The 23,473-nt window shown below is 53.5% G+C and overlaps 1 protein-coding gene and 9 non-coding genes across 13 annotated transcripts; all 10 read left to right on the forward strand.

Moving 5' to 3' along the window:
- Positions 1-74: 74 nt before the first annotated feature.
- arid4a (AT-rich interactive domain 4A) lies at positions 75-23,473 on the forward strand. Of its 4 annotated transcripts, none has more exons than XM_060051309.1 (25): positions 75-338; positions 1,352-1,398; positions 1,766-1,876; positions 3,023-3,088; positions 3,552-3,642; positions 4,628-4,707; positions 5,086-5,183; positions 6,400-6,532; positions 8,355-8,434; positions 8,545-8,621; positions 8,723-8,898; positions 9,398-9,470; positions 10,448-10,542; positions 12,006-12,103; positions 12,675-12,927; positions 13,782-14,119; positions 14,226-14,396; positions 14,950-15,034; positions 15,456-15,645; positions 16,302-16,361; positions 17,664-19,970; positions 21,029-21,133; positions 21,904-22,074; positions 22,606-22,752; positions 22,952-23,473. In XM_060051309.1, exons 2-25 carry the CDS (start codon positions 1,393-1,395, stop codon positions 23,032-23,034), a joined length of 5,094 nt encoding a protein of 1,697 aa, XP_059907292.1. In that variant the 5' UTR covers positions 75-338; positions 1,352-1,392; the 3' UTR covers positions 23,035-23,473. The 4 variants fall into 4 exon arrangements, with proteins under 4 accessions (XP_059907292.1, XP_059907293.1, XP_059907289.1 ...); XM_060051310.1 differs by lacking the exon at positions 75-338 and adding an exon at positions 362-490; XM_060051306.1 differs by lacking the exon at positions 75-338 and adding an exon at positions 587-1,233.
- Positions 2,615-2,695, forward strand: LOC132458358 (small nucleolar RNA SNORD53/SNORD92). The gene has a single exon (XR_009525910.1). It is a non-coding gene; the product is annotated as a small nucleolar RNA SNORD53/SNORD92 (small nucleolar RNA).
- Positions 3,250-3,331, forward strand: LOC132458355 (small nucleolar RNA SNORD53/SNORD92). The gene has a single exon (XR_009525907.1). It is a non-coding gene; the product is annotated as a small nucleolar RNA SNORD53/SNORD92 (small nucleolar RNA).
- Positions 4,208-4,288, forward strand: LOC132458361 (small nucleolar RNA SNORD53/SNORD92). The gene has a single exon (XR_009525912.1). It is a non-coding gene; the product is annotated as a small nucleolar RNA SNORD53/SNORD92 (small nucleolar RNA).
- On the forward strand, positions 5,809-5,889 carry LOC132458360 (small nucleolar RNA SNORD53/SNORD92). The gene has a single exon (XR_009525911.1). It is a non-coding gene; the product is annotated as a small nucleolar RNA SNORD53/SNORD92 (small nucleolar RNA).
- On the forward strand, positions 7,204-7,284 carry LOC132458354 (small nucleolar RNA SNORD53/SNORD92). Its single transcript, XR_009525906.1, has one exon. It is a non-coding gene; the product is annotated as a small nucleolar RNA SNORD53/SNORD92 (small nucleolar RNA).
- LOC132458373 (small nucleolar RNA SNORD53/SNORD92) lies at positions 9,710-9,787 on the forward strand. Its single transcript, XR_009525923.1, has one exon. It is a non-coding gene; the product is annotated as a small nucleolar RNA SNORD53/SNORD92 (small nucleolar RNA).
- Positions 12,352-12,430, forward strand: LOC132458372 (small nucleolar RNA SNORD53/SNORD92). Its single transcript, XR_009525922.1, has one exon. It is a non-coding gene; the product is annotated as a small nucleolar RNA SNORD53/SNORD92 (small nucleolar RNA).
- On the forward strand, positions 13,486-13,566 carry LOC132458356 (small nucleolar RNA SNORD53/SNORD92). Its single transcript, XR_009525908.1, has one exon. It is a non-coding gene; the product is annotated as a small nucleolar RNA SNORD53/SNORD92 (small nucleolar RNA).
- On the forward strand, positions 17,095-17,175 carry LOC132458369 (small nucleolar RNA SNORD53/SNORD92). Its single transcript, XR_009525920.1, has one exon. It is a non-coding gene; the product is annotated as a small nucleolar RNA SNORD53/SNORD92 (small nucleolar RNA).

The raw sequence follows: 23,473 nt of genomic DNA on the forward strand, positions 1-23,473 counted from the left end.
CGTGTTTCATTCCGGACCTGAAAGGGTAGCAGCCAATCAGCTCGCGGCGCGGCCTGAAGGCAGCCAATCACAGGAGCCGTCGCCGCCGACGCTCCTCCTGGTTGGACGTGCTCATGCAAAACTCATCCATTTCGTCAAGGCGCCGTGTTCGTATCCGCCAATAGTAAAACAACCAAAGTTCCGTCCAATGAAAACGCAGAGTCCGATGGGCGAATCACAATTCGCCCTTTGAACGACCGCTCTCGGTGCAGCCAATCAGCGACCAGGAAACATCGCTCCGGCTCAACAGCTTGTTATTCGCGTTGCGCCTCCGAAGCCAGCGAGCAGGATCGTCTCATGTAAGTATCGATCAACGTCCTTCACTAAACTAAATATAAACGTTTAAATACACGGGACGGGAGGACGGGTCCCGCGGGAGGACGGAGCCAGTCCGCCGCAGGACGGTCACCCGCCCGGGGAGCGAGAACGCGAGGCGGCGGGGAATTGAATGGCAAGTCGGGTTGTTTTTGCAGTGAAGAAATGTATGCGCCTTTTGTGGAAGAAGGTTATTAAATAAATAATGACGGTTCCGGGTAGTGGTTCTGGTTGAGGGTCGTGTCATGATTCCGTCCTGCATCAGACTCTGAGGGGCATAAGTGCGCCGAGGATGGGCTCTATTCCCCGTGTCCCGACGCTATGTTTAATGTTCCCCTGGTCCAGAAGGACCCAGCGAGGCGACCCTCCTCGGCTCTAGTCTAGGCTCCGGTCCGCACTACGCTGAGGGTCTGGGAGGATGATGTACTCCTCATAAAGGGTCGTCTTCAGGGTAGTCTCCCGACGTGTACCCATTCTCACGGAAATCGTAGCTTGACATTCGTATAGCAGCTGTCCGCTGGATCTCACTGGCTAGTCCCAGAGCTAGCTGCTCTGAGGCTAAGCTAGTCGAGCTAGCGGCTCTGACATGGTGCACCGAGGCTAAGCTACTAGAGCTAGCTGCTCTGAGGCTAAGCTACTAGTGCTAAGTGCTGTGACATGGTGCGCAGGGCTGTGATGGCGACGTGACACAGTCCGACCGTGAGCAAAGCGGGAAGGAACCACACGCATTGTGTTGCTTCCTGCTCCCGGTTCTACGGACGCTGGATCGTGACGGTCCGGCAGTAGGCCGACACGACCGACCCGTAACCCTGATTTAGACCGCCGTGCGGGCCGTCTAGAGGAACCGTCGCCGTACTTTTGTGTCTCCGCCACATATGAGTGAGTCTGAGGGGAGGGGGGAAGGAATGCGTGAGCTAGAAGTCAATGGCTAGTTCGTTAGCCATCCAGTCTCCTGCAACTCGTACGTCTACCATACTCCGATTTCTCTCTTTTTCAGGAATTAAAGCTTCGAGCTGGACGACCTCAAATAGCCTTAAGATGAAGGTAAGGGTTCCAAACCGAAACTGGCGCGATCCCTTCTGAAATCTAGCCTTTCGAAATACGACTGGAATTGTATTATTTGTTTGGCTACGTCATGAGGCGTAGCTTCATTCCAGCAGAAATGTGTGTTTGTATTTTTATGGGAGTAACAACGTTTACCAGTGTCAGCCCATCTTGGCTATCATGATGTTCTGGATTTCAAGATGAGTTTGCACATTTGTTTTTGGGATTTCGAATCCTTCTTTATTCGGTGTCCAACAATCAACTGTTCTGCAGTTTAGTGAACCAGTGTGATGGCAGAAGGGGTTTGGGTTGGTGTGTTTGCAGGGGTTGGCTCTGGAGACTCAGAGAGTGTGTGTGTGTGTTGCAGGCGGTGGATGAGCCAGCCTACCTGACTGTAGGGACCGACGTCAGCGCCAAGTACAGAGGGGCCTTCTGTGAAGCTAAGATCAAGACTGTGAAGCGCCTGGTCAAAGTGAAGGTAAGACGGCCTCACCTCGTCCCCCCCAACCCTGAGTCTCCCGCTGCGAGCCTGGAGCGGAGGCATCACATGTGCCGAGGGCACCTCTGGCACGTGATGTCTTCAGTGTACGCTGAGAGTGTGTTTCACGTTTCAGATGTTGCCTAGGCTAATTCTTTCTTTGTCCCAAATCTTAATTTTTATACATTAGCTGTTCTTATATTTTTCACTCTAGGATCAAACTAGGTCTGCACACTAGTAGTGCATTACTAACTAGTAATGCACTACCCCTAGTTGTACAATCTAGCACTGCTGCACCAACCAGTACTAGACTTCCCACTAATAATACACTACTTACTAATACTAACTACAAACTAGTACTGGAGAGCCTAGTACTGCAAACTAGTATTGCAGCAGCATCTAGTACTACACCACCCCTTAACACTAACTACCCATTACTACTGCAAACTAGTACTGTAGCACTGAGGACTGTTCTACCAACAAGTACTATTCTACTAACTAGTACTATTCTACCAACTAGTACTATTCTACCAACTAGTACTATTCTACCAACTAGTACTATTCTACCAACTAGTACTACTCTACCAATTAGTACTACTCTACCAACTAGTACTACTCTATCAACTAGTACTACTCTACCAACTAGTACTACACTACTCACTAATGCTTCACCACCCATTAGCACTATTTCAACAGCAGGACCTCTAGCAGACTAAGATGGTTACACAGTACTAAAAAACGCTATGATGATGCTGAGAACGGTTTCGCAAACAGGACTGAATCCATGTGATGACACATTTCTCTTGGCTATCTGAGCACCCCTCAAAAACAACCAGGTCTTCCAAGCATGTGTCCAACGGAGCGATGCCGATTCAGTCACATGTCTTCAGCAGCGTCGTCCGATAGATAGATCTGTTTCGTGGTTGTGATTCTGCTTTGTCTAGTGATTAAGTAAACCATCTCCATAATTGTTATTCTCTCTGGGGACTGGTCACGCCCAGAACTGCATGTCCAGCTGCTGGTTTTCTAACCTGCTCCTGCGTCTTCTGTCTCTCTGCCCCTCTGTCTCTCTCTCTCGACCTGTGTATCTCTCTGCCCGTCTCCCTCCCTCGGTCTCTCTGTCTCTCTCTCTCTCTGTCTCTCCAGGTGGTCCTGAAGGGGGAGAGTACATCCCAGGTGGTCCAGGATGACCAGGTTAAAGGAGCGCTGAGGGTGAGACACCAACGCTGAAGGGTTGGGGGGGGTCTATTCCCAGTGTAGCTCAGTAGTTGGAGCAAGGCACTGACACTGCACAGTTAGGGGAAGCATTACTACCAACTAGCACTGCACGAGTCACTACTACTAGCTAGTAGTAACATAATGCCAGAGTGCTAACGCTATGATGATGCTGAGAACGGTTTCGCAAAACAGGACTGATTCCATGTGATGACACATTTCTCTTGGCTATCTGAGCGCCTTATGTCTAGTGGTTTCCACGTCCCAAACCTCAGAAAAATTGTTCTATACTGGAGGCCAAATGACATCGGTAGGTAGAGCAAGGCACTAACTCTGTAGGGTTAAGGGTTTCTTTTCCCTGCGTAGATCAGGCTCAAACCGTTGGGGTCGCTACACTGCATAGAGTGTGAGACAGTGCCAGGCCTGAGGGCTCCGGGGTAACCATGGTTATGTTCTGCAGATTGGTTCCACGGTGGAGGTGAGGACCAATGAGGGGCCTTCCACGCAGGCGGTCATCAGCAAGCTGACGGACGCCAGCCTGTACACCGTGGGTCAGTACCGGGGTATTCTGCGGCCCCGCCGGTCTCCAGAACAACCCTCTCCTCTCCAGAGAAAGGGGGGCCTTCGCCACGCAGACATTTGGCGTGTGTCTGTGTCTCTCTGACTCCCTCTGGTCCGAGCCCGACTAGGTTCAGCAGAGCTTCAATGTAGAGCGTGGGTCGCGCGCCCCCCCACCCTGGCGAGCCCCGGGAAGGCTGCGTAGCGGACACATCAACGAGCAGAGTCGAGACACACCACAGCCAGCCTCAGATCCTACTCAGACACACAGCTTTGAGCGTATGGGGGTACTTCTAACGGGAAGGTGGTTTGTACATTGTGCAAAGTTTCAATGAAATTGTACTGCAGCACTAGCGCTGTTCAAGAGCATGTGGAGCAAACGCGCAAGTCTATCCCCCGGCAGCCAGCCGGTCGTTATCAGTAGAGCTCCTTGACATATTTGGCCTTTGTTAATTTTACGATGAGTTCTACCAACTGGTATCACACTTTTACTACCAATTAGTACTGCACGAGTCACTAGTACTAGCTAGCAGTAACATAATGCCAGAGTGCTAACGATCGCTATGATGATGCTGAGAACGGTTTCGCAAACAGGACTGATTCCGTGTGATGACACATTTCTCTTGGCTATCTGAGCACCCGCCCTACAGTCTCTAGACCGCCTCGTGTCGAGGCGTTTCCAGCCCCCCCCCCCCCTGTCAGGCACTACTAGTTTCAGCAGAATCATGATCCGCTAAAGGACAAATGACACTTCTGCGTCTGAATATACGAGGGTCCGGGTTGCTACTCAGACCGGCACTCGCCCCCTTTTTGCCCATCGTGGACCGACACAAAGACTGCAGTGTTTATCTTTTTGAGTAATTCATCGATAAAGTCCTCCGCTGTGGTAGAACATGACCTCTCACTTGTGAGGGTGACCTTTAGCTACGGTCTGCTGCAGTGTTTATACCGGGTGTCTGTGTGCGTCTCTCTCCTCAGTGTTTGATGATGGTGATGAGAAGACTCTCCGTCGTACGTCCCTGTGTCTGAAGGGAGAGAGACACTTTGCAGAGAGTGAGGTGAGTCTCCAATCTAAAGGCTAAACCAGCTGCTGGACCTACACGCATGATAAGCAGCTAAAGTTAACCCAAGTCGCATAGCCTGGTCCAGCTCGATATTACTAGTTCATACTGATTGTTATTGATTAGGGTACTACAGACCCTGTACAAGCTGTGTTATTGATTATTGTTTAACGTGCTACGGACCCTAGACCAGCTGTATCATTAGTTATTGATTATCGTTTAACGTGCTACAGACCCTAGACCAGCTGTATTATTAGTTATTGTTTAACGTGCTGCAGACCCTGGAGAAGATGTATTATTGGTTATTGATTATCGTTTAACGTGCTACAGACCCTGGAACAGCTGTATTATTGATTATTGTTCAACGTTCTTCAGACTCTGGACCAGCTTCCGCTGACCAACCCAGAACATTTTGGAACTCCAGTGATCGGCAAGAAGTCGAACCGTGGTGGCCGGCGCTCCTCCCAGCCTGTGTAAGTTCTCTCTGTGGTCGGGGACCTGACCTGGGTACCCCCCGCCCGTTCTGCCGGCGATTAGAGTTCGCCCTGCAGCAGGGTCTGGAGAGGAGCAATACATTTCACCCTGCATCCGATACGCTTTTGCGGGAGCCAATCACCAAGCTGGCTTTTCCCCCCGGCGCGCTATTGGCCGGTGCAACACAATGACGACAGGGAAGCGACGGCAGGCAGCCAATGGCGTACAGAGTCATTTGAAGTAGGCCCTGTTGATCACGCCTCTTGTGCTGCAGAAAATGGCGGCAGCCTCCCCAGACCAACGTGCAATCTACGGTTGAGCTTGGTCCGGTAATAGGCAGGCTGTTAGGGACCCTTATGTGGTCCGGGCCTCTATCTGGTCCAGGCCTCTATCTGGGCTGGATCACTTTCTTGTCTGGGCATCTATGTGGTCTGGGCCACTGCAGTTGTGTGTTCATTTAGTATTTGAGTGTACGGTAAAGATGAAAGCGTACAGTGCAGTAGATGTGTGCCATGCTACTCCTTACTATACCGTATTCAACATGGAAGAGCTGACTGATAAAGACTTGGCCAGCTGCTCTAACCAGTGGCATCAATTGGATTATACAGGATTATACTTATGTAGGAGGAGTGATGATGCTGAGAATGGTTTCGCATACGAGACTGAATTCCTGTGATGACACAATTCTCTTGGCTATCTGACCCGCGTATAGCCAGACCACCGTGCTAGAGGTTAACCAGACCACCGTGCTAGGGGTTAACCAGACCACCGTGCTAGGGGTTAACCAGACCACCGTGCTAGGGGTTAACCAGACCACCGTGCTAGAGGTTAACCAGACCACCGTGCTAGGGGTTAACCAGACCACCGTGCTAGAGGTTAACCAGACCACCGTGCTAGAGGTTAACCAGACCACCGTGCTAGAGGTTAACCAGACCACCGTGCTAGGGGTTAACCAGACCACCGTGCTAGAGGTTAACCAGACCGCCTTACTAGAGGTTAACCAGACCGCCTTACTAGAGGTTCCAGATGATGGTCCAGATGATGGTTGCCTATCTGTAGAGATAGGCAAGGGGGATAGTCAAAAACATAGTTATGGTTAATTAGTCTACCGCCATGATTAACCCTGTCATTCTCTAACCGTCTCTGTCCGTCTATTTCTTTGTCTCTGTTCGTCTGTCTGTCTCTCCATCCTGTGTGTGTGTGTGTGTGGTTCAGGGCTGATGAGGAGCATCACTCTTCGTCCAGCGAGGAGGACGAGGAGGACCGGCGGAGGCTGAAGGACGACATCCTGGGGAAGGTCTGCTGTGTCCAGGACACCAGCGACCGCTCAGGCTGGTACCTGGCGCTGGTACGACCGCCGCACGGCCCCATGACAGACGCTCCGCACGGCGCGCTGCTCACGCCCGCCATTAGCTAGCTTCGTTATTCGAGTCTTTATCCTTAGAATACCGTTATGTATACCGTATGTATTTTACAGATCAAGCAGGCGTGATGTCTTAGTTGTAGGTTGTGTCTCTATAGCGATGATGTATTCTTGTTGCTAGGTTGTGTCGCTATAGTGACGTGTTGTTGCTCGGTTGTGTCGCTATAGAGATGATGTGTTCTTGTTGCTAGGTTGTGTCGCTATAGTGACGTGTTGTTGCTAGGTTGTGTCTATAGCGATGATGTGTTCTTGTTGCTAGGTTGTGTCTCGTTAGCAATGATGGGTAGTTGCTAGGTTGTGTCCTTATAGTGGTGATGTCTTCTTGTTGCTAGGTTGTCTCTATAGAGATGATGGGTTGTTGCTAGGTTTTTTCGTTGTAGTGGGGATGTATTCTTGTTGCTAGGTTGTCTCTATAGCGATGATGGGTTGTTGCTAGGTTTTTCGTTGTAGCGGTATTGTCTTCTTGTTGCTAGGTTGTCTCTATAGCGATGATGGGTTGTTGCTAGGTTGTGTCTACAGTATAGCGGTTATTTGTTCTTGTTGCTAGGTAACCAGCTATAACTCTTGTCTGAAGGTGAGAGCTGTGGGTTATGCAGGAGGAGTGATGACGCTGAGAATGGTTTCGCATAAAAGACTGAATTCATGTGATGACACAATTCTCTTGGCTATCTGACCTACGCATTACTAGCCACACCACGCCACCGTACTAATTGTTACGATCACTTATGCTACTTACTTACCAGTAGGGTTGCCGCGGTTTACGGTATTACCGGTGTTGAGGCCAACACCGATTACTCGGTGTTGCACACCGCAACACCAAAAATTCAGTAAAAATAATAATATAATTAAGAAAATTAAAATGTGTAGAATAGGCCACAGTTCTGCTCTTTGCGGAAGAGAATTGGCGCGCTTCCTTACAAGACCGATAACCATAGCAACGGCGGTAAACAAACCCCGCGAAGCCCAATCCCTACGAGAGCTCCCCGTGCTACGGCCATCCGGAGGCGCACAGAGCTTTTGGCCGGGATACTATGTTTAAAATTATATCATACTATTATATATAGAACGTTATAAGACTTGGCGCGCTCCCAGACGCTGTCACCGAGTGTGAGAGGAGTTGACGGAGAAGACGGCGGTTGACCTAGTTTCAAAGTTTATACCGGTTATACTCGGTAATACCGGTGTTGACACAAGTGTATTACTCGGTGTGAAAATGTCCACACCGCGGCAACCCTACTTACCAGACACTTTGACTGTTTTACCAGAATTACCTAGGTACTTAGATTAAGACCTCCAGGTGAGGGATACCTATCTCTAGAGGAAGGGGTACTTGTCTCTTTGTGGAGGTGTAACCTGTCTCTATAGAGAAGATGCTGCGTTCTTGTTGCTAGGTGGGCTCTATAGCGCTGATGATGTGTTGGCTTAGCTCAGGAGGTACAGCAGTTGTCTTGTAACCTCAAGGTTGCTAGTTCGATCCCCAGCTCCTCCTAGCTGAGTGTTGATGTGTCCCTGAGCGAGACACTTAACCCTAACCGCTCCTGACGAGCTGGGTGTCGCCTTGCATGGTTGACTCTGCCGTCGGTGTGTCAATGTGTGTATTAACCGATGTAAGTCGCTTTGGATAAAAGCGTCTGCTAAATGCCCTAATTGTAATTGTTCTTGTTGCTAGGTGGTCTCTATAGTGATGATGCTGTGTCCTTGTTGCAAGGTGGTCTCCATAGTGATGATGCTGTGTCCTTGTTGCTAGGTGGTGTCTCCCAGCTGCTCAGACGAGATGATGGTGAAGAAAGACCAATGTCTCATCAGATCCTTCTCGGACTCCAAGTTGTAAGTTGTGCCAAGTTTTTAAGTTTGCAGTGAAAAAAGTGTTGTTTTTTTGAACTCGTTCCGTATCCGACGTCCTGTTCAAAGATTAACTTTATTATTTTCCCCGTTAGTTCCACAGTTTCCAGGAAAGACGTCCATGTTGTCGCGGCCGACGCCATCACGAGGCCGGAGTTCTCCTGCAGGAAAGGTAGCGTACAGGATGTTCTTGGATCACTTCCTGTCGTAGGACACCGCGTGCCGCCCGGCGTGCCCGGCTCACCGCTGTGTCCTGATTGGTTGGTTGTGCAGGGCACATGGCGGCCGTGTCCTTCCTGAGGAGCCAGGAGGTCCCCGAGCTGTGGAAGATGGACATGAGCCAGATCCTCGACTCCTCCTCCAGCGACGAGGACGAGGAGGTCGGCGGGCGGGAGAAGGACAGCGAGGAGGAGGAAGAGGGGAAGAAGAAGAGGAACATCAAAGAGGAGGTGAGACTGGCATGGGGGGATCTCGCTAGTCTAGCATTTGTGCTAGCATTAGAGGAGATAAAGCTATCTGCTGCTAGTCTGTCTTTAGAGTTGTTAGCATTAGAAGTCTTGAAGCTAACTGCTGCTAGTCTGTCTTTAGTGGGGCTAGCATTAGAAGACTTGAAGCTAACTGCTGCTAGTCGTTCTTTAGAGGGCATGAAGCTAACGGCTGCTAGTCTTTCTTTAGAGGGGCTAGCATTAGAAGACTTGAAGCTAACTGCTTCTAGTCTGTCTTTAGAGGACATGAAGCTAACTGCTGCTAGTCTGTCTCTAGAGGACATGAAGCTAACTGCTGCTAGTCTTTCTTTAGAGGGGCTAGCATTAGAAGACTTGAAGCTGACTGCTTCTAGTCTGTCTTTAGAGGGGCTAGCATTAGAAGACATGAAGCTAACTATGCTGCACGTCTGTCTTTATTAGATGGAGAACTTGTTCCTTAGCTGTGTGTGTTTTTTGTGTGTAGCCTGAAGAAGAGGCAGACCCAGAAGAGAGGGACCACTTCCTGCAGCAGCTCTACAAGTTCATGGAGGACCGAGGTAACTAGTCCGTAGTGGACCTCCGTCAGACTGGTCCGTAGTGGACCTCCGTCAGACTGGTCCATAGTGGACCTCCGTCAGACTGGTCCGTAGTGGACCTCCGTCAGACTGGTCCGTAGTGGACCTCCGTCAGACTGGTCCGTAGTGGACCTCCGTCAGACTGGTCCGTAGTGGACCTCCGTCAGACTGGTCCATAGTGGACCTCCGTCAGACTGGTCCATAGTGTATCTCTACTGTATGAGGAGTGATGATTCTGAGAATGGTTTCGCAAACAAGACTGAATTGTGATGTCATGTTTCTCTTGGCTATCTGACCCAAAACTGCTACTGTGCTCGGCCAATCGGCATGAAACTTTAACCAGTAACCTGTCCTGCTATTGACGAGGCTTCTTCTTAGCCGCACCTTCTAAAGCTAGTGGTATGAAAATAAGATCTCTGTAGAGTTTAATCTACAAGGAGGACAAGGCAAAAAGTTATGAAAACTTATGATGTTGAATAGCAGATATCCAGCTGTTCCATACTGGACCTTTATATCTTTATTGTCTGTTGTTCGTCCCATTCTGACGGCTAGGATTTTACTGGAAGTGGAGACAATACTAGTAAAGCAATGAGTCAAAGCAAAACCGATCACGCCCTAGTAGGCAAGTTCGACCGGGAACAATGTGGCTCAGGAGGTAGAGCAGGTTGGCTGGTAACCGGAAGGTTGTTAGTTTCGATCCCCGGCTCCTCCTAGCTGACGCCTAACCATAACTGCTCCTGACGAGCTGGCTGTCGCCCTGCATGGTTGACTCTGCCGTCGGTGGGTGACATGTGCATGAATGGGTGAATGTTAGGCGATATTGTAAAAGCGCTTTAGGTGGTCACTGGTTAGAAAAGCAATCCATCAACGCAGTCCATTTACATTTCAACTAATAAGTTGACATTCAAGTTCGAAGACCCCATTAATCCTGGCTCCCTGTCTGTCTGTCTGTCCGTCAGGCACTCCCATCAACAAGCCCCCAGTCCTGGGCTACAAGGACCTGAACCTGTTCAAGCTCTTCCGGCTGGTGTTCCAGCTGGGCGGATGCCACAAAGTGAGTGACCCCGACCCTGACCGCGGCCTCTCTGTCGGGGCCGCGTCTCTCGCCTCGTTCTGCATCACTCCGTCTCTCAGTCTGACTGTCTGTGTTCCTGTCTTTCTCTGCGTTGTCTGTCTGTCAGCCTGTCTTTCTGAGTGTTCTGTCTGTGGGTGTGAGGTAGGCTCATGGTCTGTCTGTCAGCCTGTCTGTCTCTCTTGTGGGTGAGACGGAGGCTGATGGTCTGTCTGTCAGCCTGTCTGTCTCTCGTGTGTGAGACAGAGGCTGATGGTCTGTCTGTCAGCCTGTCTGTCTCTCTGTGTGTGAGACAGAGGCTGATGGTCTGTCTGTCAGCCTGTCTGTCTCTCGTGTGTGAGACGGAGGCTGATGGTCTGTCTGTCAGCCTGTCTGTCTCTCTCTGTGTGAGACAGAGGCTGATGGTCTGTCTGTCAGCCTGTCTGTCTCTCGTGTGTGAGACGGAGGCTGATGGTCTGTCTGTCTGTCTCTCTGTGTGAGACAGAGGCTGATGGTCTGTCTGTCAGCCTGTCTGTCTCTCTCTGTGGGTGAGACGGAGGCTGATGGTCTGTCTCTCAGCCTGCCTGTCTCTCGTGTGTGAGACGGAGGCTGATGGTCTGTCTGTCAGCTTGTCTGTCTCTCGTGTGTGAGACAGAGGCTGATGGTCTGTCTCTCAGCCTGTCTGTCTCTCTGTGTGTGAGACGGAGGCTGATGGTCTGTCTGTCAGCCTGTCTGTCTCTCTCGTGCGTGAGACAGAAGCTGATGGTCCGTCTCTCAGCCTGTCTGTCTCTCTCTGTGGGTGAGACGGAGGCTGATGGTCTGTCTGTCAGCCTGTCTGTCTCTCTCTGTGGGTGAGACGGAGGCTGATGGTCTGTCTGTCAGCCTGTCTGTCTCTCTCTGTGGGTGAGACGGAGGCTGATGGTCTGTCTCTCAGCCTGTCTGTCTCTCGTGTGTGAGACGGAGGCTGATGGTCTGTCTGTCAGCTTGTCTGTCTCTCGTGTGTGAGACAGAGGCTGATGGTCTGTCTCTCAGCCTGTCTGTCTCTCTGTGTGTGAGACGGAGGCTGATGGTCTGTCTGTCAGCCTGTCTGTCTCTCTCGTGCGTGAGACAGAAGCTGATGGTCCGTCTCTCAGCCTGTCTGTCTCTCTGTGTGTGAGACGGAGGCTGATGGTCTGTCTGTCAGCCTGTCTGTCTCTCTGTGTGTGAGACAGAGGCTGATGGTCTGTCTCTCAGCCTGTCTTTCTCTCTGTGTGTGAGACGGAGGCTGATGGTCTGTCTGTGAGCCGGTCTGTCCCTCTGTGTGTGAGACGGAGGCTGATGGTCTGTCTATCAGCCTGTCTGTGTGTGAGACGGAGGCTGATGGTCTGTCTGTCTCTCTGTGTGTGAGACGGAGGCTGATGGTCTGTCTGTCAGCCTGTCTGTCTCTCTGTGTGTGAGACGGAGGCTGATGGTCCTTTGTGTTTCAGATCGAGAGCGGCACCGTGTGGAAGCAGGTGTACGTGGACCTCGGGATCCCCGTCCTGAACTCTGCTGCCTCCTACAACGTGAAGACGGCCTACAGGAAGTAAGAGACCCGCCGGCACGCTGCTCCGTCACCTAGAGGTGGAGGACTCGTCTAGAGCGGGTGGAGGACTCGTCTAGAGCGGGTGGAGGACTCGTGTAGAGCGGGTGGAGGACTCTGTAGAGCGGGTGGAGGACTCAATGTAGAGCGGGTGGAGGACTCAATGTAGAGCGGGTGGAGGACTCTGTAGAGCAGGTGGAGGACTCAATGTAGAGCGGGTGGAGGACTCAATGTAGAGCGGGTGGAGGAATGGGGAGTGATGATTCTGAGAATGGTTTCGCAAAACAAGACTGATTTGTGATGTCATGTTTCTCTTGGCTATCTGACCCGCAACTGCTTGTGTGAACGTCCAATCGGCGTGACGCTTTAACCAGTGACGTGTTAGAGGTGTTAACCAGTAAGACCTCTAAAGCTAGTGTTACGAAAAGAAGACCTGTCGAGTTTTATCTGCGAGCTAAAGGCTGTGACTCGTCTCCCGCAGTGACGAGGTCAACCAGGTGACGCTTCGCCGCCCGACCAGCACAGTTTGGTCCGTGTGTGTGTGTGTGTGTGTTAACCTGTGCCTGGTCCTCAGGTACCTCTACGGCTTCGAGGAGTACTGCCGCTCGGCCTCCATCACCTTCAGGACCATCCACCACAACAACCCCCGCCCCCCCTCCGCGCTGGCCAGCCCCCCGCCGGAGGAGGCGGAGCCCAAGGACCCCGGGCCAATCAGGGTCCAGGCCGCCGTGGAGAAGGAGGAGCCAGAGTCGGACGGCGATAGAGGAGGAGGAGGAGGAGGAGGAGGAGGAGGCGGTGGTCTAAGGCGGAGCCTCCCGTCACCCAGGGTGAGTCACTTGCCTCTTGTTACCATAGCAACCAGTTAGAACTCTCAAACTCGGTCTTCCTCTCCGGACTACCACCTGTCTGTGGCTTTGTCCCTGTGGCTGTCTGTCTCTCTGGCTACCTGTCTCTCTGTGGCTACCTGTCTCTCTCTCTCTGTGGCTACCTGTCTCTCTCTCTGTGGCTACCTGTCTCTCTCTCTGTGGCTACCTGTCTCTCTCTCTGTGGCTACCTGTCCGTCTCTCTGTGGCTACCTGTCCGTCTCTCTGTGGCTACCCGTCTGTCTCTCTGTGGCTACCCGTCTGTGTCTCTGTGGCTACCTGTCCGTGTCTCTGTGGCTACCTGTCTGTGTCTCTGTGGCTACCCGTCTCTCTCTCTCTGTGGCTACCTGTCTGTCTCTTTTGTGGCTACCTGTCCGTGTCTCTGTGGCTACCTGTCTCTCTCTCTCTCGTGGGCTACCTGTCTCTCTCTCTCTCTCTCTCTCTCTGTGGCTACCTGTCGGTCTCTCTGTCCACCTGTCTGTGTGGCTGCCTGTCTGAAGGTGAGAGCTGAGGGTTGTGCAGGAGGAGTGATGACGCTGAGAATGGTTTCGCATAAAAGTCTGAATTCATGTGACGACACAATTCTCTTGGCTATCTGACCTACGCATCACCGGCCACACCACGCCACCGCCCTTGTAGTCAAGATCACTTACACCACCAACTAACCAGACACACTGACAGTTTTACCAGAACAAACTAGATGTTTTGATTAGGGCCTCCAGGTGAGGGATACCTGTAGAGGAGGGGTGTGTGTGTGTGTGTGTGTGTGTGTGTGTGTGTGTGTGTGTGTGTGTAACCTGTGTGATTGTGTGTTTTAGGGGAGGCGGCGGTGGCCGGGGAAGTCTGACCGGCGGGACAGCATATCCAGGATGGAGAGGGACAGACTGAAGGAGGAGCGAGGGGACGGCCTGTCCCGGGTGGAGAGGGACAGACAGGAGCGAGGGGACGGCCTGAACCGGATGGAGCGGGACCGACTGAAGGAGGAGCGGGGAGGCGAGACGAGCGGGGAGGAGCAGAGGGAAGGAGAGCGGGTACCGCCCCGGAGACGCAGCCATCGTCGCCATGACGACTCGGACAAGGAGTCTGGGGAGGACGAGGAGGAGGAGGAGGAGGACGACGAGGATGAGGACGAAGACGTAGAGCGACGGAGAGAAAGGTGGAGCCTCTTCCTCCAGCAGCGGCAGCACGTTGGTTCTGGACTGTTCTGTTGTTATACGACTGTTATGCATGTTAAGACAATAAACTGTTTGTGTTTGTCTCAGGGGTGAGGGGGAGGAGGGGGATGAGGATGAAGACTCGTTGATGGGTACGAAGGTCAGGGTGAAGTACGGCAGAGGGAAGAGCCAGAAGATCTACGAGGCCAACATCAAGAAGATGGACAGCGATGACGGAGACCAGATCTACCTGGTGCACTACTACGGCTGGAACGTCAGGTCAGACCCCTCTCGAAGCCCACCTTAGATCACATCTCCAGTCTGATGGTACTCTAGACCAGTCTCTCAAAGCCCTCTTTAGATCACATCTCCAGTCTCTCAAAGCCCTCTTTAGATCACATCTCCAGTCTCTCAAAGCCCTCTTTAGATCACATCTCCAGTCTCTCAAAGCCCTCTTTAGATCACATCTCCAGTCTCTCAAAGCCCTCTTTAGATCACATCTCCAGTCTCTCAAAGCCCTCTTTAGATCACATCTCCAGTCTCTCACAGCCCTCTTTAGATCACATCTCCAGTCTCTCAAAGCCCTCTTTAGATCACATCTCCAGTCTCATGACGGATGCACCCAGATCTGTGTGAACGGGGTGTTTTGCATCATATTTGTTTAGACCAATCATGATGCTGGGAAGCGTTATTGGCAAACAGAAACTAGGCCAGCAGTAATAAACTGTAAAAAGGTGTCGAAAGTTTACAAATGCGTTTTTGGCCGGACTAGCTCATGCTAGGTGACTGCGGGAGCCATGTTACCGTGGTGACGATGCTGTTCGTTCTGCAGGTATGATGAGTGGGTGAAGGCCGACCGCATCATCTGGCCCGTGGACAAAGGAGCCACCAAGAGGAGAACTCGGAAGAAACTCAAGGTGAGGGATCATGTTGCCACGGAAACCGTCGGCCGTGCGCCTGACCGTTCCCATGAAGAAGAGCTGGGGTTTCATTTTCATTTTCATTTAAAGGACAATGGCACATTTACAGAAATGTTGATTTATTACGCAGTGTTAGCCAGCAGGTAAATTTTCCACCGTAGTCCTTCGGTAAGATGTCAAGCTAGGCACAGGAGGGCTAAAAAAAAAAAACATATGAAAGAAATCACACAGCAACAGCTTGTGTGCAGGAGGAGGGGTGATGCTGAGCACGGTTTCGCAAACTACCCTGAACGAAGGTGACGACACTATTCCCTTGGCTATCCGACCCGTGCTTGGCTAGCTCACCCGTGGCTCACCGGCTCTAGATGTTTAGGACGGGGGCACCAGAGCGGGGGCTGATCTGTCGTCTCGCCCCCAGAACAAGGAGGACGGGGACCGGGGGGGGGAGGAGGAGAAGGGGCTGATGAAGCCGGGGAGCGGGAGGCGTGGCCGGCCCCAGACGCGGACCCCTCCCTCCACCAGCTCCGTCCGAAGCTTCTCCAAGACGCCCAGCAGCGACGGCCAGGGCCGCCGGAACGAGAGCTCTCCCACCACGGCCAACGGAGACGGTAAGAGGCCTCCAGCTAGGGTTCTGTAGAGGCGTTCTGCTCGCTAGCCAGGGTTCTATTAGTTAGGGTTCTGTAGAGGCGTTCTGCTCGCTAGCCAGGGTTCTATTAGTTAGGGTTCTGTAGAGCGTTCTGCTCGCTAGCCAGGGTTCTATTAGTTAGGGTTCTGTAGAGCGTTCTGCTCGCTAGCCAGAGTTCTATTAGTTAGGGTTCTGTAGAGTCAGTCTGTTGTTAGGGTTCTGTAGAGCGTTCTGCTCGCTAGCCAGAGTTCTATTAGTTAGGGTTCTGTAGAGGCGTTCTGCTCGCTAGCCAGGGTTCTGTTAGTTAGGGTTCTGAAGAGTCTGTCTGTTGCCAGGGTTCTGTAGAGTCAGTCTGTTAGGAGTCTGCAGAGTCAATCTGTTGTTAGGGTTCTGTAGTCTGCTTGCTAGCCTGGGTTCTGTAGATTCAGTCTGTTGGGGTTCTATAGAGTCAGTCTGCTAGCTAGCCTGGTTTTTGTCGAGGCAGTCTGCCAACTAGCCAGGTTTCTGTATATTCAGTCTGTTGTTAGGGTTCTGTAGAATCAGTCTGCTAGCTAGCCAGCCTTCTATCAGTCAGGGTTCTGTAGAGTCAGTCTGTTATTGGGCTTCCGTTGCGGTATAGTAACGCCTCCTCCTCCACAGAAACCCCACGAAGGCGCAACAGAATGTCTGGCGTGTACGACTCGGACCGGCCCTCCTACGGTGAGACGCAGCGCACACGAGGGACGGCGGTCTTTGGGACTTTAACGATGCACACACTGACACCACTTAGCAAGAGCATATCAATCCCCTTACTGATGCTCCCCTCTGTCCATTGGCGGACAACATTTAGACATGACATGAAAGGAATCGGCAGACATTTGTTACTTTCTTCTAGAAGTAAAAGGTTTAATTGTGTCTGGAGTTTCTAGTACAGTATAAGGAGAGGATCAATTGCTGGAGGCTCAACGCCAACAGCATAACCAAGGACCACAGAACTCGTCCTTGAGCTTCCAGAAGCTTACCGAGGTGGAGAACAAAAGAATTAGCTTGGGTAAATGCTTTTAAACCAGAAGCCTGCCATCTTTCCTCGGATATATGTCTGGACAGGGAAACAGTCGGTTGCATATGAATCGGTTCTTTGTTTTGGTGTTGGTTGTTTTTTTGCACCTGCTAGAGTTTGGGTGGGTCTCTCCAGATCTAATCTCTATTCATGGCCACAAAATGCAAATCCTTCCTTCAATTCTGAAGTGGTCCTCCTGCGTCTGAAGGACAGGCAGAATCCGGCCCCGTGTTGCGCACCTGTGCCCTGTGCCGATCCCTCCACACGCACACCAGGTCACGGCCGTCATATTCTTGTTGCTTGGTTACCAGCTATCACTCTGTGGCTGCCTGGCTGTGTGGCTGCCTGGCTGTGTGGCTGCCTGTCTGAATGCAAGAGCTGGGGGTTGTGCAGGAGGAGCGATGACGCTGAGAATGGTTTCGCATAAAAGACTGAATTCACGTGACGACACACTTCTCTTGGCTATCGGACCTACGCACCACTAGACACACTGGCTAACTCACTATTGGTGCACCAGATCAGACTTATAATAACTGGCACTTGTACTGTTTTATCAGAAGGAATTGGATGTTTCGGAAAACGACCTCTAGGTAATCCGTAGAGGTGGTGCCTCCGTCTCTGTTGTTGCTAGGTTGCGTCTATAGCAACGACGCTGTGCTCTTGTTGCTAGACGTCTCCGGCGATGTGGCGTTGTCTCTATAGCCATGATGCTGTGTTCGTGTTGCTGGGTGTTCTCTATGGAGACGATGCTGTGTTGATGTTGCCAGGTTGTTTCTATAGCGATGATGCTGTGTTCTTGTGCTGGGTTGTAGCTACAGTGATACTGGTACTGATGAGTCATGAGCCGATGCCCATCCCTAACTCGCACTCACCAACAACTCCTACACATTCACTACTACATTGCTAAAAAATGTATTGAAACCAGTTACAATAATACTAACGTGTATTCCGTCTCACCGCAGAGGATTCTGGGAACTCGTCAGAAGACAGCGGGTCAGAGGATGCTCCGCCCCATCTCCGGGAGGAGGTGGACCTTAACGAGGAGGAGGAGGGGCCTAATGCTGAGGCCGCGCTTAAAGAGGAGGAGCCTGAGGAGGAGCTGGACCTTAAGGAAGACACTGCTCTCTCGGGGGAGGGGCTCAAGGAGGAGGCGGAGCTAAGCGGGTCGGACGTTCTGCCCCCCGCTGGCAACACGGCGGTTGCTACGGCAACGGTGGAACCGGCTACCGCTGCTGCAACCCCATGTCCCAGCGTCCCTCAGGAGCAAGAGGACAGGGGCCAATCAGAAAGGAAGGAGCCTCAGAGGGGGGAGGAGCCCGAATCTGGGGGTGCCATGTCTCCTAGCCACAACAAGATGTCTCCTAGCCACAACAAGATGTCTCCTAGCCGAAAGATGTCACCTAGCAACCTCAAGATGTCTCCAAGCCACAACAAGATGTCTCCAAGCCACCTCAAGATGTCTCCTAGCCACAAGATGTCCCCTAGCCACCTCAAGATGTCTCCTTGTCTCCCGGATAAGCAGCTGGACTTGTCTCTTGAAGCCTCTCCCAAGCCCAAAGGTCGCAGGTCAAGTGCAAAAGAGATTGGTGCTGAAACTCCACCAAGAGCCCCGCCCACAAGCTCAATGACCCCGCCCTCAAGCTCACTGACCCCGCCCACAAGCTCAATGACCCCGCCCACAAGCTCAATGACCCCGCCCACAAGCTCACTGACCCCGCCTACAAGCTCAATGACCCCGCCTACAAGCTCAATGACCCCGCCTACAAGCTCAATGACCTCGCCCATCAGCTTAAAAACTCCGCCCATCAGTTCAATGACCCCGCCCATCAGTTCAATGACCCCGCCCACTAGCTCAATGACCCCGCCCACTAGCTCAATGACCCCGCCCACTAGCTCAATGACCCCGCCCACTAGCTCAATGACCCCGCCCACTAGCTCAATGACCCCGCCCACTAGCTCAATGACCCCGCCCACTAGCTCAATGACCCCGCCCACCATCTCAATGACCTCGCCCACCAGGCCAATCACCCCAACTACCTGCACTATGACCACGCCCAATAGTTCAACGACCCCTTCCTCCCACACAATGACTCCTCCCCCTTGCCCAATGACCACGCCCAGCCACACAAGGTCTCCGCCCTCCAGTAGAATGACTCCACCCATGTGCTCCATGACTCCTCCCACTACAGCAGTGAGCCCTCCCACCAGTGCGGTAACCTCGCCCAAGAACACGAGGATTCTGCCCGCCGCCGCCGTGACACCACCCGCCAACGTCATGGCCTCGCCCTCGAACCATACGACTCCTCCCACCCACGCTGTGGCCACTCCCACCGGTGCCGTGACTCACGGCAGCCAGCTGGCGCTGTCTCCTCTGCGGGGCGGGCTGCTGAAGAGGCAGGACGAGCCCATGGTGGTCCTGCACTGCCTGCCGGCGCAGCACCTCCCCCCGGAGCCCCCCCCCTCCCTGGACTCGGACACAGACTCGGCCCCGGAGGACGACTCCCTGGAGCCCGACGACGGGCTGGCCCTGTGGGGGGGCAACATGGTCAACATGGTCAACATGGCCAAGCGCAAAGCCCTGGAGCAGCCCGGAGCCGACAAGAAGGTCCGCCTGGAGCAGACCCCCCAGGACGGCCCGCGCCACATGACCCCCCGACCGCCCCACCTCCAGGCCCAGACCCCCCCCAGAGCGGCTCCGGTCCTCGCTCAGACGCCCCCGAGACCGGCTCAGACGTCCCCTAGACCCGCCCACGTCCTGCCCCAGACGCCCCCCAGACCCGCCCACGTCCTGGCTCAGGTGGCGGTTGTCCCGCCCTCGGAAGCCCGGGCCAGGGGGGCGGAGTGGAGGGAGGAGCAAGCCCCGCCCCCGCCGGCCGCTAGAGGGGCCGTCCTCCACCCGGCCCCGCGACCGGGCCCCACGGAGCAGCTCCTCCACCCCCAGGCCCAGCAGAGTCCCTCCATACAGCACCGGCAGGGTCCCACCGCGCAGCAGGGCCCCACCGCGCAGCTCCATCAGCAGGCCCAGCAGAGCGCGGCGCCGGAGGAGATGGGCCCCCAGATGGACCCGGAGGCCCTGGTGTGCCACGAGGTGGACCTGGACGACCTGGACGAGAAGGAGAAGGCGCCGCCCTCAGGGAAGCTCCTCTACCAGAGCGCCGTCCCGGCTCCGCCCCCTCCCCCGGCCCCGCCCACAGCGGACCAGCCCCGCCTCCAGGAGGAAGGCCTGGAAGACCAGCCCAACCTGTCGCCCTACGAGGGCAAGGACCGGGGTACAGACCGACGCACACTCTGTCCCTGCTACACACACACACACTCTGGGCCCCGCTACGCAAACACACACTGTCCCCGCTACACACACACACACACACACACACACACTCTGGGCCCCGCTACACACACGAGCGCATTGTCCCCGCTACACACACACACACACACATACACACATTGTCCCCGCTACACACATGCATGCACACATTGTCCCCGCTACACACACGCACAAACACATTGTCCACGCTACACACACACACACACATTGTCCCTGCTACACACACACTTTGTCCCCGCTACACACACACTTTGTCCCTGCTACACACACACTTTGTCCCCGCTACACACACACTTTGTCCCCGCTACACACACACTTTGTCCCCGCTACACACACACTTTGTCCCTGCTACACACACACTTTGTCCCCGCTGCACACACACTTTGTCCCCGCTACACACACACTTTGTCCCCGCTACACACACACTTTGTCCCCGCTACACACACACTCTGTCCCCGCTACACACACACACTTTGTCCCCGCTACACACACACTTTGTCCCCGCTACACACACACTTTGTCCCTGCTACACACACTTTGTCCCCGCTACACACACACTTTGTCCCCGCTACACACACACTTTGTCCCCGCTACACACACACTTTGTCCCTGCTACACACACACTCTGTCCCCGCTAAACACACACTTTGTCCCCGCTACACACACACTTTGTCCCCGCTACACACACACTTTGTCCCCGCTACACATACACTCTGTCCCCGCTACACACACACTCTGTCCCCGCTACACACACACTTTGTCCCCGCTACACACACACTTTGTCCCCGCTACACACACACTTTGTCCCTGCTACACACACACTTTGTCCCCGCTACACACACACTCTGTCCCCGCTACACACACACTTTGTCCCTGCTACACACACACTCTGTCCCCGCTACACACACACTTTGTCCCCGCTACACACACACTTTGTCCCTGCTACACACACACTTTGTCCCTGCTACACACTAAAGGACGTGTCTCCTGCTGAACCCTCAGGTCAGAAGCGGCTACTGGACGGGAACCAGAACCCGTCGGCAAAGAAGCTCAAACGCAGCCAGAAGAGAACCGACGCCGGGGGCAAGACGGACCGCAACGGCACCGGTAGGCCTCCTCTCTCTCCCTCTAACCTCCCTCTTCTTCTCTCGCTCTCTCTCTCGCTCTCTCTCTCCATTTGTCTCCATCTCTACTGACTATTTCTCTCTGTCTGTCTGCCTCTCTGTCTGTCTGCCTCTCGCTCTCTGTCTGTCTGTCTGTCTGTCTGCCTCTCGCTCTCTGTCTGTCTGTCTGCCTCTCGCTCTCTGTCTGTCTGTCTGTCTGCCTCTCGCTCTCGCTCTCGCTCTGTCTGGCTCTCTCTCTCTCTCTCTCTGCCTCTCTCTGTCTGTCTGCCTCTCGCTCTCTCTCTCTGTGTCTGTCTGTGTCTCTCTGTGTCTCTCTCTCTCTGTGTCTGTCTGTCTGTCTCTCTCTCTCTGTCTGGCTCTCTCTCTGTGGGTGTGTCCACCTAGATGTCTGACGGATAGATGAGCAACGTCTGCTACAGTCCACTGGGCAGGCTGGTCGACTGATCAATCCAGAACACATCTAGGTGGACACGCCCACTTGTAACGGCTAATCAGACTCACACCAGGTGGTATGATAGTTAGTTAGTGAGTTAGGCATTTAAATTCCCATGGAAGGAGGAACGAAGGCCATCAACAAAGCTCTTCCATCCTTTCCAGTCTTGGGTCCCGGAATAATACGGGACCATTTAATTGATGTCCTAATTTAACGACTGAACGTTGAACCCGCCAAGGACGGGTTCTGAGGAGGTTAAAGGGCACCACGTGGATGTAGGTCAGTGTCGCCCACTCACCCACGGCGGCCTTCTCCCCCAGCAGCCCAGAGCAGTGACAGCGAGGACCCCTCGGCCCCGGACCCGCCCCCGCTGCCGGACCAGACCAAGCTGTGTACCCCCGTGAAGCAGGCTCTCTCCAGGGCGGGGAAGCCCAGCCGCTCCCCCCAGATGTCCTCCCCGCACCGGACCTACAAGTGGTCCTTCCAGCTCGGTAGGCTTCTGCAGACAGGCCTGTGATGGAGTGGTAGGCCTCTAGGCAGGCAGGCCTCTAGGTAGGCAGGCCTCTAGGCAGGCAGGCCTCTAGGCAGGCAGGCCTCTAGGCAGGCAGGCCTCTAGGCAGGCAGGCCTCTAGGCAGGCAGGCCTCTAGGCAGGCAGGCCTCTAGGCAGGCAGGCCTCTAGGCAGGCAGGCCTCTAGGCAGGCAGGCCCCTAGGCAGGCAGGCCCCTAGGCAGGCCTCTTGCTAGGCATGTGATGGGGCTCGGTAGGCCCCGAAGTAGGCCTCGTAGTAGGCCTGTGATGGGGCTCGTAGGCCTCTAGGCAGGCCTGTGATGGGGCTCGGTAGGCCTCTAGGCAGGCCTGTGATGGGGCTCGGTAGGCCTCGAACACCGGATTGATTGCAGGCTAGAAGCATCAAACACAACCTCGGTGCGACTCCAGTGATGGGTTAGGGTTAGGGTGTGTGGAACCTCGGACAACCCCGCTGAATAAACTTGTATTCCCCTCTTTGCTTCTGCTCCTCCAGACGAGCTGGACAGGATGTCCAGCAGTGAGCGCGTCTCCTTCCTGCAGGACAAGCTGCAGGAGATCAGGAAGTACTACCTGAGCCTCAAGTCGGAGGTGGCCTCCATCGACCGGCGCCGCAAGAGGCTCAAGAAGAAGGAGCGGGAAGGTACGGTCTCTCCCTAGTGCCAGTCTCTCTCTACCTCTCTCTCTCTCTCTCTCTTGTCTAACACCAGTGTATCTCTCGCTCTGTCTACCTCTCTCTCTACCTCTCTATCTCCACCTTTCTCTCTCTACCTTTACCTGTCTCTACCTCTCTAGTGTCTCTTCCCCTCTCTAGTGTCTAACACCAGCCTCTCTCTCACTAGTGTCTAACACCACAGTGTCGACCTCATCGGGGTCAGAGGGCATGACCCCTCCCCAGAGCTCTGTGGCAGTGGAGTGCAGGTGATGACACGCCCCCTCCCTCCCCCCCTCTCGCTGGGGGCTCCGGAACACCTGATTGGTTTACTGAATAGCACCTGTACCCGCCCACCCAGGACGCCAGGCCAGCCCTCCAATGGCAGGGAGTAGGTGTCACCCGGTTTCCATGGCAACCCCCCCCCCCCCCCCCCCCCCTTCCGAGACATATGACGTATTTATTCCCTCTTTTCTACATCTGCTTCCGGCTCCATGGACATAAATTTGAAAGATGCATTTTACACAACTGTAAATGATTTCTATAATTTTTGTATGAAAGCCACCTTTGTAGCGGTATATTCAGAATGATTGTTTTCTATGTTTTTGTTAGAGCTCCAGAGAGCCGTGTAAATACTGAACCGTGACCTTGTTGTATCTTTATGTAAAATAAAAACAGAGCTCTCCGTTTCTAATAAAGCTTTTAAATATTA

Source organism: Gadus macrocephalus, chromosome 5, assembly GCF_031168955.1.
Source record: "Gadus macrocephalus chromosome 5, ASM3116895v1".
Lineage (NCBI taxonomy): Eukaryota > Metazoa > Chordata > Actinopteri > Gadiformes > Gadidae > Gadus > Gadus macrocephalus.

Excerpts from the sequence above, each read along its gene's own strand:
- arid4a (XM_060051306.1), top strand. Across the intron at positions 5,184-6,399 it reads CGGCGCTCCTCCCAGCCTGT|GGCTGATGAGGAGCATCACT; the intron begins GTAAGTTCTCTC and ends TGTGTGGTTCAG. Across the intron at positions 19,971-21,028 it reads CTACGAGGGCAAGGACCGGG|GTCAGAAGCGGCTACTGGAC; the intron begins GTACAGACCGAC and ends CTGAACCCTCAG.